Source organism: Hemiscyllium ocellatum, chromosome 19 (assembly GCF_020745735.1).
Source record: "Hemiscyllium ocellatum isolate sHemOce1 chromosome 19, sHemOce1.pat.X.cur, whole genome shotgun sequence".
Lineage (NCBI taxonomy): Eukaryota > Metazoa > Chordata > Chondrichthyes > Orectolobiformes > Hemiscylliidae > Hemiscyllium > Hemiscyllium ocellatum.
The window spans coordinates 53,287,841-53,301,465 of record NC_083419.1 but is presented as its reverse complement, the minus strand read 5'-3'; the positions used below and the strand labels follow the sequence as shown (position 1 = coordinate 53,301,465).

The following is a 13,625-nucleotide window of genomic DNA, read 5'->3' as shown; positions in this document are numbered from 1 at the left end:
CAGAGTCTAAAATTGGGCTATCAAATAGCAGAAGATATTTGCATGTGAATCCATTCAAAACGCTAGCCTCTGGAATTTTGGGTATGGTAAATGGAATTGCGTGACTCGGTGATTGAAAGTTTAACATGCTATCACACAGAGTAGTTGAGGCAAATGGCATTAATGCTAGGTAAGTACATGAGGGAAAAAGAAGAACTAGCTGATGGGGCTAGATGTAATAAACAATAAAAATGTACATTATTAATGATGCAGCTTCACATGAGAGGACCAATATATGTAGTTGCACCAAGCTGTGTGCACCAAGCTATTGACTCTCTCTCTCTTGCACCTCACTTTCCCTTTTGCCCTCATTCTCCCTGACACACTCTGCAACCTCTCTTACGTATTGCACTCACCACAGGTACACTCTAACTCTCACTGGGGTCCAGCAATTAATAATGCTGAGAAGTTCAGGACTTTGCGAAGGTAGCAGGGTTCACTTACTTCCCAACCTTAAGAGCACACAACTTTCCCAGTTAGCCGGCTTTTGTGACCTTACCTTGTGCCTTGAGACCTTTCAGCGATGGCACTTGCACACGTGGAATAGTCTTCATTATTGCCCTGTCAACAGTGTGTTGGACTGTTGAATCCTAGAGGGTGCCACTGATAACTCAGGTGACCGGACCAGGTAGGCCTGAAGGGATCTACTGAATGTGAATGCTGCAGTCTGGGTACATAAAGTAGTTGTTTAACTGAGAAAAAACATATGGAAGTTATCCATGACCTGTCTGTGATCATTTTAAAATGTCATTGTTTCTTCCTGCCCACTGAGTTTCCCCCTTTTTCTTCTCTCCTCTCTGGGACGTATTGGCTCTGGCTGTGATTGTGATTCGGTCACATTTTGGTAACATACTTCATAGACAGTAGTATTAGTGACTGCAAAGTGTTATCAATTTATAGCGCACAGAAGAAATTCTGAAACCCTTTCAGAGGTGATGAGCCAGATTTTCTTGGGACAGGATCTCTAACAGTATTGGCTAGTAGTTGGAAGTGCCCTTGCACTTAAGAGGTTGTTTCCTTGTTATGTAGCAAGTTGTTGAAATGTGAACAGAAAATGTAGCAAAGTAGGGAACCAGGCATCGGAAATCTGAGCTGATTGCACAAGCACCAAATCTCTCCTCGACTGGCCGTCAAAGGATTGTGAAATAAACCATGCACAGACTGACAGCAAAGTGTAAATTATAATCGGTGACCCCTGGTAAAATCATGAACATCAAGACAAGAATTGATAGATTAGAGCAAGGGAACGTGAAAAGAATTCCAAAAGAAAAAGAAAACAACTGTGCATTTTTAAATTTCCAAAATCCAAACCTGAAGGAATGAAATTTCACACTCACAGTAGCTACTTTTAAATGCTTGATTTTCATCATATTCTATTAAGAAAGTGCTTAGATTTGAAATTACAGGCTATCGCTTCCTGTTGTGAGTTTCATTTCATTTGTCACACAGACAGTAACTTCACATCGTTCAATGCATCTTGACGGTGGGTCAGATAGTGAGATGCCTTTAATGTGAAGGAAGGCAACTTGTATAGCAATCTTATAGAGAGTAGTCAATAACTAGCCCTCTATTGCTGAACCATATGTTCATAAGTTATGATGATGCCATTAGCCTCACCTCTGTTTTGAAAGTGAAGTCTGGCTTATTGTACTCTCATATATTTATAAAGTATGAGTGAGAAAGTATCTTTCAAATCACAAGACTCTTGCTGAATTACTAAATTATGTGTAATAAGAGCAGAAGTAGACAGTTCACTTAATTGAACCTTTTCTGTGATTCAATAGAATCATGGCTGAACTGACTGGGACTGTAACTCAATTTCGTTACTTGTCCCCCATAACCCCTGACAATTAAACAGCAGTTTTGGAAGATAATTCAGAAGACAAATGACCATCTAAGAGAAGAAATTCCTCCTCATTTTCACCTTAAATAGGGGATCCCTTATTTTTAAATTGTATCTTGTTCCTGTCATTATTTACCATATTATATCCTTTCAGAGTCTTTTAGGTTAATTAAGTTCCAATCAGTATAGACCCAATTTGACAATTAGACGTCATTTGCTGGATATTTCTGAGCATGCGAGGAATGACACTGATCACCAGTTTAGGAGTATCAGTTGGGCTCTCAGAGTAGCAGATTTGCAAGTACTGGAAGCTGCATATATTGCTAAACAGGACCATGATATTTGCAGATAGAAATGACATGTACATGCACTGAACAAAATGGGTGACAGACATTTGCTGGGTCATTTCTCAGGGCAGCCCCGACTGGTTTGAAACTAAAATACTTCAAACTTTGCCTGGCCATAAATGATTGCATTCTCCATGGCAATGCCACATCCAATCAGAATCCACTAGCCAACCAATCGGCACTTTCTCATAAATGTTGGTTTTTCCATTTGAATTCTTGCAAATTGTCCTGATGAATGCAATATGAAAAGCCTCAGCAGAACACTTTTTTTTCAGCAAATTCAATTCTGTACCATCAAATGATTAATGTTTGTAGCACTGTACATCTTTTCTTACATATTGATATCACCCTTAATTCCCTCAGTTGGTCATGAATGGAAGCCATTCTCAGAGAATCTTCTGTTATCTCAATAGAATTTATCTCCTTAAATGTCTCCTCCTATATCTTATCAACTTACCTTTGAACACATTGTTCAAAGTCATCATACAGACTACCTTTGCCAATTTGATTTATTCAACTTATATGAACATTAAAACCTCCTGTATTGTCTATCAAATAAAAATTACTGATCGTCTGTTCCATTCTAATGCTATGTGTAGTTTGTCTCAACTCGTTACTCAAACTGTTGGGCATGGTTGTTCATACACGCACACTTGAAATGTTGGAATCCCTGGAATGCTGCCCAGAGTATTCCTTACTCACATCAATAAAAGACTGAGTTACATAAAATGAATAGAGCAACATAATAGGTTGAATTAATTCACTTTTCACAAAGATGGTCAACAATTTACTCAATTAGTGATGTCAATTAGAGCAATTTGCCAGTTCTTTAACATAGAAAAGGGAATATCTTTTAACTCATGCAACCTGTACACTTTGAAGAAGACCATCAACAATGAAACTTACTACTTTCTGTTGCTTCCCATGGTGACATTATTGAGCTAAGATCCACGCCTCTTGCCAATCTGGGCTCAGATGTTAGTTGTTAATGAACTTGGAAATCAATGCACGATTGCCATTCTTGGAAAATTCCCAATCTCAGAAAGACAGTGTGTCTAATTTCTAAAAATGGAACGCAACAATACGAATTTAGGCTGTTACCTCTAATTCATTTTTCACATCAGGATAATGAAATATAATTATGCTGTAAAAGTCATCTGAGGTAATTGTTGCCTGCTATGATGAGGTTGTCAGTGATATTACCATAATAGATACATTTCTAACTATTTTCTCTATTGAGAGTAAAGACAAGTACTGAGATTCAAGGTGTACACCCACATTTCGTAACTGTCATGTGTGGATCCCTGTCGAGTTGTTAGTCCAGTCTGAAGTGTCTCTGGAGGAGGACTTGTTAGCAGATAACATAAAAACATTCGATTGTCAGAAAATAAATGAGTCCATGTTAAAACACATCTGGTATCCATTTGATAAAGTCAGTGGGTTTATTCACCACAGTACAACACATTCAGACATGATGTAGATGAAGTCAGACACCAGTGACTTATTCGGTTGGTCACAGCATGACACATCCAGCTGGTGCTTTGTTTGTTTACAGTATACTTTTAACCATTGATTATGTGCATATTCTTCCATTGTGCAGTGAAGCTACATTGATTAAAGATGACTTATGACACATCCTCTCAAGAAAGTGCATCACAATGCTGTGTTTTTTACCCCTCTTCTCTCTGTCTTTCCTTATGTGCTGCGATAGTACATTTTTCAATCTATTTATTTCACAACTTTCCAAAAATTTCCAAGGTCAGTGTATGAATTATAATACATAGATTCTATGGTGGAATAGTAGTCTTGGAACTGATCTCATCACCAAAATTGATAGATCACAGAACAAGACTATCCTGCCCATTTTATCTTTGCTAGCTCCTAGGTAGAATGGTCGGATGAATCCTCTCTCCCAGCTTTGAATCTGCTTCTGTTGTGTTTTCAAGCAGTGCTTTCTCAATCACAATAACTCACTGTAGGAAGGAAAACATACTACCCTCTGGTTCTTTGACCAGTCACCTTAAATTTTTATGCACTGATTATTGATCCTTCTATCAATGGAAATAGAATAAATATGAGAAAAAGATCAAAATCCTCTTTGATTCTGAACAATTGTATTACTTCCCTCATACCTTTTGATGCTTCGACGAAAACAGCCAAAGCTTCTCCACTCTCTCACTGAAACTGAAGTCTTTCACCAATGGATAATTCCAAACCAGCTTTTTATTCATTCTCTCCAGACCTTCACTAGCTTCCTTAATTGTGTTGAACCGAGTTGGATGCAATGGGCAGAGTTTGACTGCCAAGGCCATTTGGTTTGAGGGTCAGAAACACAATATGATTCCACCCACTGCTGGGTTTAACAAGGATGCATCTTTACGTGAGGATCTGATAAGTAATTTACATGTGGAAGTAGGCAACTAGTTGAGAATTTGACCCAGGATTCTAGTTTTAACAGATAATAAACCGATTTCCCAAGGTGTATGGAGTTCAAAGGATCAATGGTGAGGAACAATGTTTCATTGAAAATAACAGCCCTGAAGTCTGCACAGCTGTTAAGCTGCCTATGTGAAAGATTTGTGCTCAGAAAATTTAAACAGAGAACCAGATTTCATGCTTCACTGGTGCTTTCCAAATTATTGAATGTAATTGCACCAAAGTGACTTTCCTTACTTTGATCTGACCATCCATGCTTCAGACTTCATTACACATAGGAGCAGCTTATGTAGTTATCCTTCATGAGTGCACTTCCAAAAAGCGGAAGAAAGAGACATGTAAACACAGCTCAAAGGAGATAACACAGGATCTACAGGCAGAGGGTTAGTGTCGTCAAAATCTGTTGCCTCAGAGGGCTTAGACCTTCATGACAGGTCATTGTTGAATCTGTTGTCTCTGGGAACAAGATCTCTGTTACTGTGGATACAGTGGATATGCATGACCAATTATTGTAAATGTTGACTATTGCTGGAGAGATACTAGTCCCCTGCTTTTTTAAAAATTAATTCATGGGACATGGACATTACTGGCCTGGCCAGTTTTTTTTTTGCCCATCCCTAATTTCCCAGAGGGCAGCTGAAAGTTAGTCACGTTACTGTGGTACTGGAGTCAAATGTAGGTCAGACTGGGCAGGAATGGCAGATTTCCTTAGCTAAAGGACATTAGTGATCCAGGTGGGTTTTTCCCAAAAATCAGCAACTGTTGTCTGGGCATCTTAATCCCAGATTTTTATTGAATTCAAATTCCACCATCTGCCGTGGTGGGATTTGAACCTCAAACATTGCCTGTGTCTCTGGAATAATAGTCTAGTGATAATACCAAAAGGCCTTCACCGGTTTTTTGTGGGGATTTATTTTGGTAATGTTCCATGTAATAGCCCTTTGAGGCCTAGCCAGTGTGTTGTAAAGGTTTAATATACATTTCCTACTTTTGGACTCTATTCCTGTTGTGGACTAGACAGTCTGACTTTCAGCACAACAATGTCCATTCCAGTACCATTTAGCCTTCTGTCTGCCATTTTAAATATCACCAAGTCTTCCTTGGGAATGGATATGTTTTGCTTGGGATTAACTTATGATTGACTGTTTCGGAAGCTGGAAGAAAAGCCTCTTTTTCCAGTATGTATTATCCCTCATGTTCATTTAGAAAGACATTTATTTCCTGAAAGCCTTACATAACAAGGTTTGAACCAGAGACAGTCCAGTTAACTAGAATGTAACAACAGCCTTGACCTGCGTGAACTTTTTATTTTGCGTTTTGGAGCCCATTTGTAATGGACAGATTGTAATAACACAATCTGTGACAGGAACTCGCAAATTTATTCTCTTTGGATGCTGTCACTATAATGCCAGCTGGTGCTCTCTCCATTATCCTTCTCCTGTACGTTGACACAGCATCTAAATCTTATGGTATCATCAACGTTTCATTCAGAAATCTGTCCTCTTGTTGTGATTAGAAACCTTTGGTTTCATTAATAAGGGATGAGGCACAATTATGGCAATTACTTTCTTACAGGTCCCCATTTTTTTCTTGATGTAAATGTTGTCCTAAAAGGAAATTGTGTTGGTTATTTGATCTCCAGCACTACCTCTGTCTCAGTAATGAGTTCCACAATATCAGGCCATCAGCCCTTGTCCATCACAAACAAAAACTGAAGTTGTTGGAAAAGCTTAACAGGTCTGGCAACATCTGTGGAGAGAAATCAGAGTTAACATTTCCCATCCAGTGACCCTTCCTCAGAACTTGTCTGTCATCTGTCCCCATTCTGGTGACCTGCTCCTTCTGACCTTTTGCTACAATATAAAACCAATTTCTTCAGTTCCAAAGACATGTTGAACTTAAAATGTTGATTCTATACTTCTTTGCATTGATGACAGCAGGCCTGCTGAGTGTTTCCAGCATTTTCTTTGCCATCTCAGATTTCCAGCATCTGCATTGTTCTGCTTTTGTTTCAAAAGCTTTGCTAAACTTTTATTAAAATTGTTTGGCCTCTCTTGAAGAAATGTTGGCTGGGAGGAGATTTGATAGGGGTTTTCAAAATCGTGAGGGTTCTGGACAGCTTAGGTGGGGACAAATTCATCCTCCTTGTGAAAGTATTGAGAAGGCGAGGGTATTGATGTAAAAATTGCAAAAGTGACATTGGAAAAGCAGTAATTTCCTGCAGCGAGTAATGAGTCTGGAATGCACTTCGTGAAAGCGTGTGGATGTTGGCTCAGTTGATTCTCTCAAGAGGAAATTAGCCTGGTATCTGAACAAGGGAGAATGTGCTGTGTTAAGGGGAAAGAGCAGGTGAATGACACCAACTGAGATGCACATTTGGAGAGGCAGCAGATGCACAAATGACAGCCTCCAGTGCTGCTCTGATTCTGTGATCTGCTCCTTTTTTAATAACATGAATGCTTTCCGCACCAGCCACTTTCGACTGATCCATTGATTGCTGGTCCTTTAACAAGTCTCTTCCTCATCAACTTCACCTCAATACTGTCCCTCATTTAATAGCCTTCCAAACACCTTTTCATTTAACTGAGTTCACTTCTCCTTCAAAATATCTCTTTGCAGAGGACGAATATGAGAGAAATCTGGAGTGCTAAGTTGTCAATTATGGTGCATTTCTAAAAACAGCACACAAACAGCTGTCAGATATATTAACTCCTGCTGAGAGAAATCTCCATCTGATAGCAGCTTTATCTGTTCACTAGGTGACCAGTAATAATGAAGTGGAGCAGCTTCATGTCTGTAAGTGAAACGTGCCTGTTTGCCTCTGTCTCTGTCTCACCAACGACTGGAAGCCTGATTCTGTATTCTTTGTCTTTCAGGTAATTCTCTATCCAACTCCAAATAGTCCGAAGACACCAGAATGGCACAAGATGATTATTCCCAAAAATAGCCAAGATTCAGATTTAAAAATAAGACTAGCTGTGAGGATGGATAAGCCTCCCAACATGAAGCACTGTGGGTAAGTCTGAAACATTGAGAGGAGGTCTGACACGTTTCAAATAAATTTGTATAGTCAATAGCTGTCAAAGTCAGCAGTTCCTTTTTGCAGCTCAGGGCAGTGGATTTCAAAGTGTCATTTTCAGATCATTGGTCCTTGAGAGTCTTGCAGATGGTCTGCAGGCTGCTCTGAAATGTCAATCTCTAACACACAATGCTATGGCCAAAACCAAGCAAGGGAGCAGCCCAGAGCCCTCATCTTTTCCCAAGGCAAATAAATGTATTTCTTTGCAATCTTTTCACATTGCAAATAAATTGTGGGTTTTCCAACTCTGACCCACTGTGCTTACCATTGCAATGGGGAGGATTGCAGAATCATCTATCAAAATCACAGATAGGAATTTTTATTTCATTAATAACACAACATGTGTGACCAAAAAGAACATTCTAAAGATGTCATCCAAGAGAAGGAGTGACTTGTTGAATGGGAGTCTTTCCTGGTTGTGCGAAAAAGCCAAAACTGTATAAACAGCCTGGTTACACAAAATATTTGTGTATTAACTATCACCAGTAAATCCTGACCAAAAATGTTGATATGACACTTGTTCATTCCCAGATCAGATTGTACTTGATGCCAATGGTTAATCTCTGAAATAGGGAATTGTATAAATGGCAAGGAATTGTAGCTTAAAGAGAACAAATCAGGAACATATATATTGCTTACAAATGTCATGGACATGAGTGAATAATATGCCCAGTTATATTACTGCATATTAGAATTGAAGCAACTATGAAGCACATAGTTATAAATTTGGCTTTTTTTAAGTGGTAATTCCTAGTGAATGTTTGAAAAAAAATATAGCTCTGAATGACCAGGTGTGTTGTTGAATGTTTCTTGGTGTGAGCCACAATTTATTGAGTGTGGACTTTAATGAATATGTTATGATGAGTAAGCAGAGTGGTGGATTTTATTCAAACTTGGAAAGATGGCTATTGATTTGGAATGTTATTATTGTGTCTATTGATTATATGTTTAAAAGCAAGGTTTTTCTTTGGAATTAAGAGTCTTACATTGCAGTAATTGTGGGAGATGGTGTTGTACCTCATTCTGGACAGTGTGATCCTGCTCTAATCCAGTACTTATTCTAATCAGGATGTGGAGGTGTCGGTGTTGGACTGGGATGGACAAAGTCAAACATCACACGACACTGGGTATAGTCCAACGGGTTTATTTGAATCCGCCAACTTTCGGAGCCCTACTACTTCCTGAGGAAGGAACTGAGCCTCCAAAAGCTTGTGGTTTCAAATAAATCTGTTGGACTATAACCTGGTGTTGTGTGACTTTTTAACTTCATTCTAATCAGAATCAAACTCCCAGTCCCCAACTTTTCTTTGTATCTGGTCTCACACTCCTAACCCCTGGATTCTCAGCCTTCCTTTACCCATTTTATAGTTACTGATTTCTCCTACTTCTATCTCTCATTCATGGAGTTTTTTGTTGCATTCTCCTTCAGTCTGCTGACCTTCAGCTTTGCCTAGGTCCACGTGAAATAGTCTGAGTAAACATTTTTAAATTTATTGAAGTTAGGAGAAAGGCAGGTGAAAATATGAGAAGCATTGATTTCATATTGAGTTCATTTCTCTGTCTAAATTAATCAAGGCACTACTTTTGTGTGAGGTACACAGACCAAGAGGTCCAGGACTAATCCTTGTTGTGCTGAATGCAATTTCATCTCTGATGCAAGTGCAGGAAACGTAATTTCTTTTCCATTCAAAACTGTTCAGCAACCTCAGACTATGCCTTATTTTACGATGTTTAATTTTGTCCATGCCCTTACTTTGTATTGTGTACTTGATGATGGAGAATATTCAAGGATCTTCCTCAGTTACCTTCTCCATTCAACCTTGAAGAATTGGCCTTGCACGTCTTTGAGCAAGATTCATTAAGAGCCTTTCTATTCCCTTCTTTCTGACAGTTCTGTGCATTTATTTCTATGGTGTTTTGTATTAGTTTACTCGAAGCCTGCAGGAATCATACTATTACTTGCTGGAAACATCATGCTGGTAGGAAATCATTGCAGTTTGGGTGAATTCTTAAGTAATTTGCAAGTATAGTCACTGTTGTAATGACAGAAAGACAACATCAGAGGGGCCCACAAGCAGCATCGGGTCATGAATAGACTATTAAGTTCATTGAGGTCTGCAAAAAAATGAGGTCTGCAGATGCTGGAGATCACAGTTGAAAATGTGTTGCTGGTTAAAGCACAGCAGGTTAGGCAGCATCCAAGGAATAGAAAATTCGACGTTTCGGGCATAAGCCCTTCATCAGGAATGAGGAGAGTGTGCCAAGCAGGCTAAGATAAAAGGTAGGGAGGAGGGACTTGGGGGAGGGGCGATGGAGATGTGATAGGTGGAAGGAGGTCAAGGTGAGGGTGATAGGCCGGAGTGGGGTGGGGGCTCAGGGGATCTCCCATCCACCGCCTCCAACCTCATAGTCCCACAAGCCCGCACCACCCGTTTCTACCTCCTGCCCAAAATCCACAAACCTGAATGCCCCGGCCGACCCATTGTCTCAGCCTGCTCCTGCCCCACCGAACTCATCTCCACATGCCTTGACATGGTTCTGTCCCCTTTAGTCCAAGAACTCCCCACCTACGTTCGGGACACCACCCACGCCCTCCACCTCCTCCAGGATTTTCGCTTCCCCGGTCCCCAACGCCTTATTTTCACGATGGACATCCAGTCCCTGTACACCTCCATCCCCCATCACGAAGGACTCAAAGCCCTCCGCTTCTTTCTTTCCCGCTGCACCAACCAGTACCCTTCCACTGACACCCTCCTTCGACTGACTGAACTGGTCCTCACCCTGAATAACTTCTCTTTTCAATCCTCCCACTTCCTCCAAACTAAAGGAGTTGCCATGGGCACCCGCATGGGCCCCAGCTATGCCTGTCTCTTCATAGGATATGTGGAACAATCCATCTTCCGCAACTACACTGGCACCACCCCCGACCTTTTCCTCCGCTACATCGATGACTGTATCAGCGCTGCCTCGTGCTCCCACCAGGAGGTTGAACAGTTCATCAACTTTACGAACACCTTCCATCCCGACCTCAAATTCACCTGGACTGTCTCAGACTCCTCCCTCCCCTTCCTAGACCTTTCCATTTCTATCTCAGGCGACCGACTCAACACAGGCATCTACTATAAGCCGACTGACTCCCACAGCTATCTGGACTACACCTCCTCCCACCCTGCCCCCTGTAAGAACTCCATCCCATATTCCCAATTCCTTCGTCCCCGCCGCATCTGCTCCCAGGAGGACCAGTTCCAACACCGCACAGCCCAAGGACCGCAGATTCCCCCCAAACGTGATCGACGATGCCCTCCACCGCATCTCCTCCACTTCCCGCTCCTCCGCCCTTGAGCCCCGCTCCTCCAACCGCCACCAAGACAGAACCCCACTGGTTCTCACCTACCACCCCACCAACCTCCGCATACAACGTATCATCTGCCGTCATTTCCGCCACCTCCAAACGGACCCCACCACCAGGGATATATTTCCCTCCCCTCCCCTATCAGTGTTCCGCAAAGACCACTCCCTTCGTGACTCCCTCGTCAGGTCCACACCCCCCACCAACCCAACCTCCACTCCCGGCACCTTCCCCTGCAACCGCAGGAAATGTAAAACTTGCGCCCACACCTCCTCCCTCACTTCCCTCCAAGGCCCCAAGGGATCCTTCCATATCCGCCACAAGTTCACCTGTACCTCCACACACATCATCTATTGCATCCGCTGCACCCGATGTGGCCTCCTCTATATTGGGGAGACGGGCCGCTTACTTGCGGAACGCTTCAGAGAACACCTCAGGGACGCCCGGACCAACCAACCCAACCACCCCATGGCTCAACACTTTAACTCTCCCTCCCACTACACCGAGGACATGCAGGTCCTTGGACTCCTCCACCGGCAAAACATAACAACACGACGGCTGGAGGAGGAGCGCCTTATCTTCCGCCTGGGAACCCTCCAACCACAAGGGATGAACTCAGATTTCTCCAGTTTCCTCATTTCCCCTCCCCCCACCTTGTCTCAGTCGGTTCCCTCAACTCAGCACCGCCCTCCTAACCTGCAATCTTCTTCCTGACCTCTCCGCCCCCACCCCACTCTGGCCTATCACCCTCACCTTGACCTCCTTCCACCTATCACATCTCCATCGCCCCTCCCCCAAGTCCCTCCTCCCTACCTTTTATCTTGGCCTGCTTGGCACACTCTCCTCATTCCTGATGAAGGGCTTATGCCTGAAACGTCGAATTTCCTATTCCTTGGATGCTGCCTAACCTGCTGTGCTTTAACCAGCAACACATTTTCAACTATTAAGTTCATTGCACCTATTCTACTGTTTGAGATCATTGCTGATCTGTGGTCTAACTCTGTGTTCCTGCCTGAACTGCTGTGCTATTCCAGCACCACTAATCCAGAACTCTCTGCCTTTATTCCTGATGAAGGGCTTTTGCCCAAAACGTCAATTTCGCTGCTACTTGGATGCTGCCTGAACTGCTGTGTTCTTCCAGCACCACTAATCCAGAATCTGGTTTCCAACATCTGCAATCATTGTTTTTACCTCGTTGATTTTAACCCTTTTGTGAATCCTCTTGCAAGGATGCCTGCCTTGAAGAAGTTTTCCTTCTCTCTCTCTACAAGAATCTCAGGGAGTCCCTCTCCAACTGCAACTCCCAGGTCATTTCCTCTGCCCTGAAGCTCTTCAACCATGTCGTGAAACAAACTCAGTACCACAACTATATTTGCTTCCTCAGTGCCTGCCTCCATAACCAACTCATCCCACACGGACTCCGGACCACCTTTAAACCAGCAGAGTTCGGACCCAAACAAGACAAACATTACAGACTACAGATTGAAAAACACCAGCAACAGTTGTCCTTCAAGATCCTCCCTTCCACGCTTGCAGCAATGCACCGGCACCTAACCTCTCTACAGTCAGCCCTGCCTCAGTTGAGGGCCACACTCTCTCAGAATTGCAAAGGACCCACTCTGTACTACATGCTCAGGAAATTCATACACTCAACAAACAGTATTTCAACTCCATCTCAAACATTGAAAACTGTGAGTAAAACAAACTTTTATCTACCCACCTCCATAACCAGCGCTCCTCAAACATTCCAGAAGATTCCCCTGGCCTCGGAAACTATTCAGACGCCATTAGCCATGTGGCTGATGCAGCTGCCACACCCACGCTGATTGATTATGTCACTTACGCCCCCATCATGGCCACTCCCACAATCACTTCCGCCCCTCACAATTCCTCATGCATCACACGTGACATCACGTCCGTCCCTCACATCATTACTGATGCCACACGCTCAGTGACTTCCGCCACTCCTACTGCCGTGGTCACCACCACTTCCGCCCCCACCAGCGCCACTCACCTGCATTCTGCTGATACGCCCCCCCACAGACCTCACTGTCACTATCCCTACCCCACACAACCCCGAGGCGAACACTACCCCTGCTCATGACTCCACCCCCATTTCCCCCACCACTACACTCACTCCAGTTACAGGTCCCACCCTCACTCCCAGCTCCACATCCACACCAGATACCAGCTCCCAGCCCTGCCGAGTTTTTACCATCCCTCCAGACCTTCCTCTCACTGAGGACGAACGATCAGTCGTCAGCAAAGGACTCACCTTCATCTCCCTCCATCCCCCTCCATCCCCGCATCAATGAATTTAATACATGCCGCGACGTCGAACAATTCTTCTGTTGCCTCCACCTCCGAGTTTACTTTCACAATCAGGATTCCCGTCCACCTTCCGAGGACCCCTTCGCCCACCTCCAACACGCTGCATCCACCTGGACACCCCGCGCTGGCCTATTACCCGCCCTCGACCTCTTCATTTCCAACTGCCGCCAGGACATTAACTGCCTCAACCTGTCTACCCCT

At 43.1% G+C, this 13,625-nt stretch overlaps 1 protein-coding gene across 4 annotated transcripts in view; it reads left to right on the top strand.

Moving 5' to 3' along the window:
• Positions 1–13,625, top strand: part of cadps2 (Ca++-dependent secretion activator 2) — a 727,075-nt gene that overhangs the window by 393,520 nt on the left and 319,930 nt on the right. For all 4 annotated transcript variants that reach the window (XM_060839929.1, XM_060839928.1, XM_060839926.1 and 1 more), the window contains exon 8: positions 7,542–7,681. In XM_060839929.1, coding sequence (XP_060695912.1) covers positions 7,542–7,681 — 140 coding nt within the window. The remainder of the gene's footprint in view (positions 1–7,541; positions 7,682–13,625) is intronic.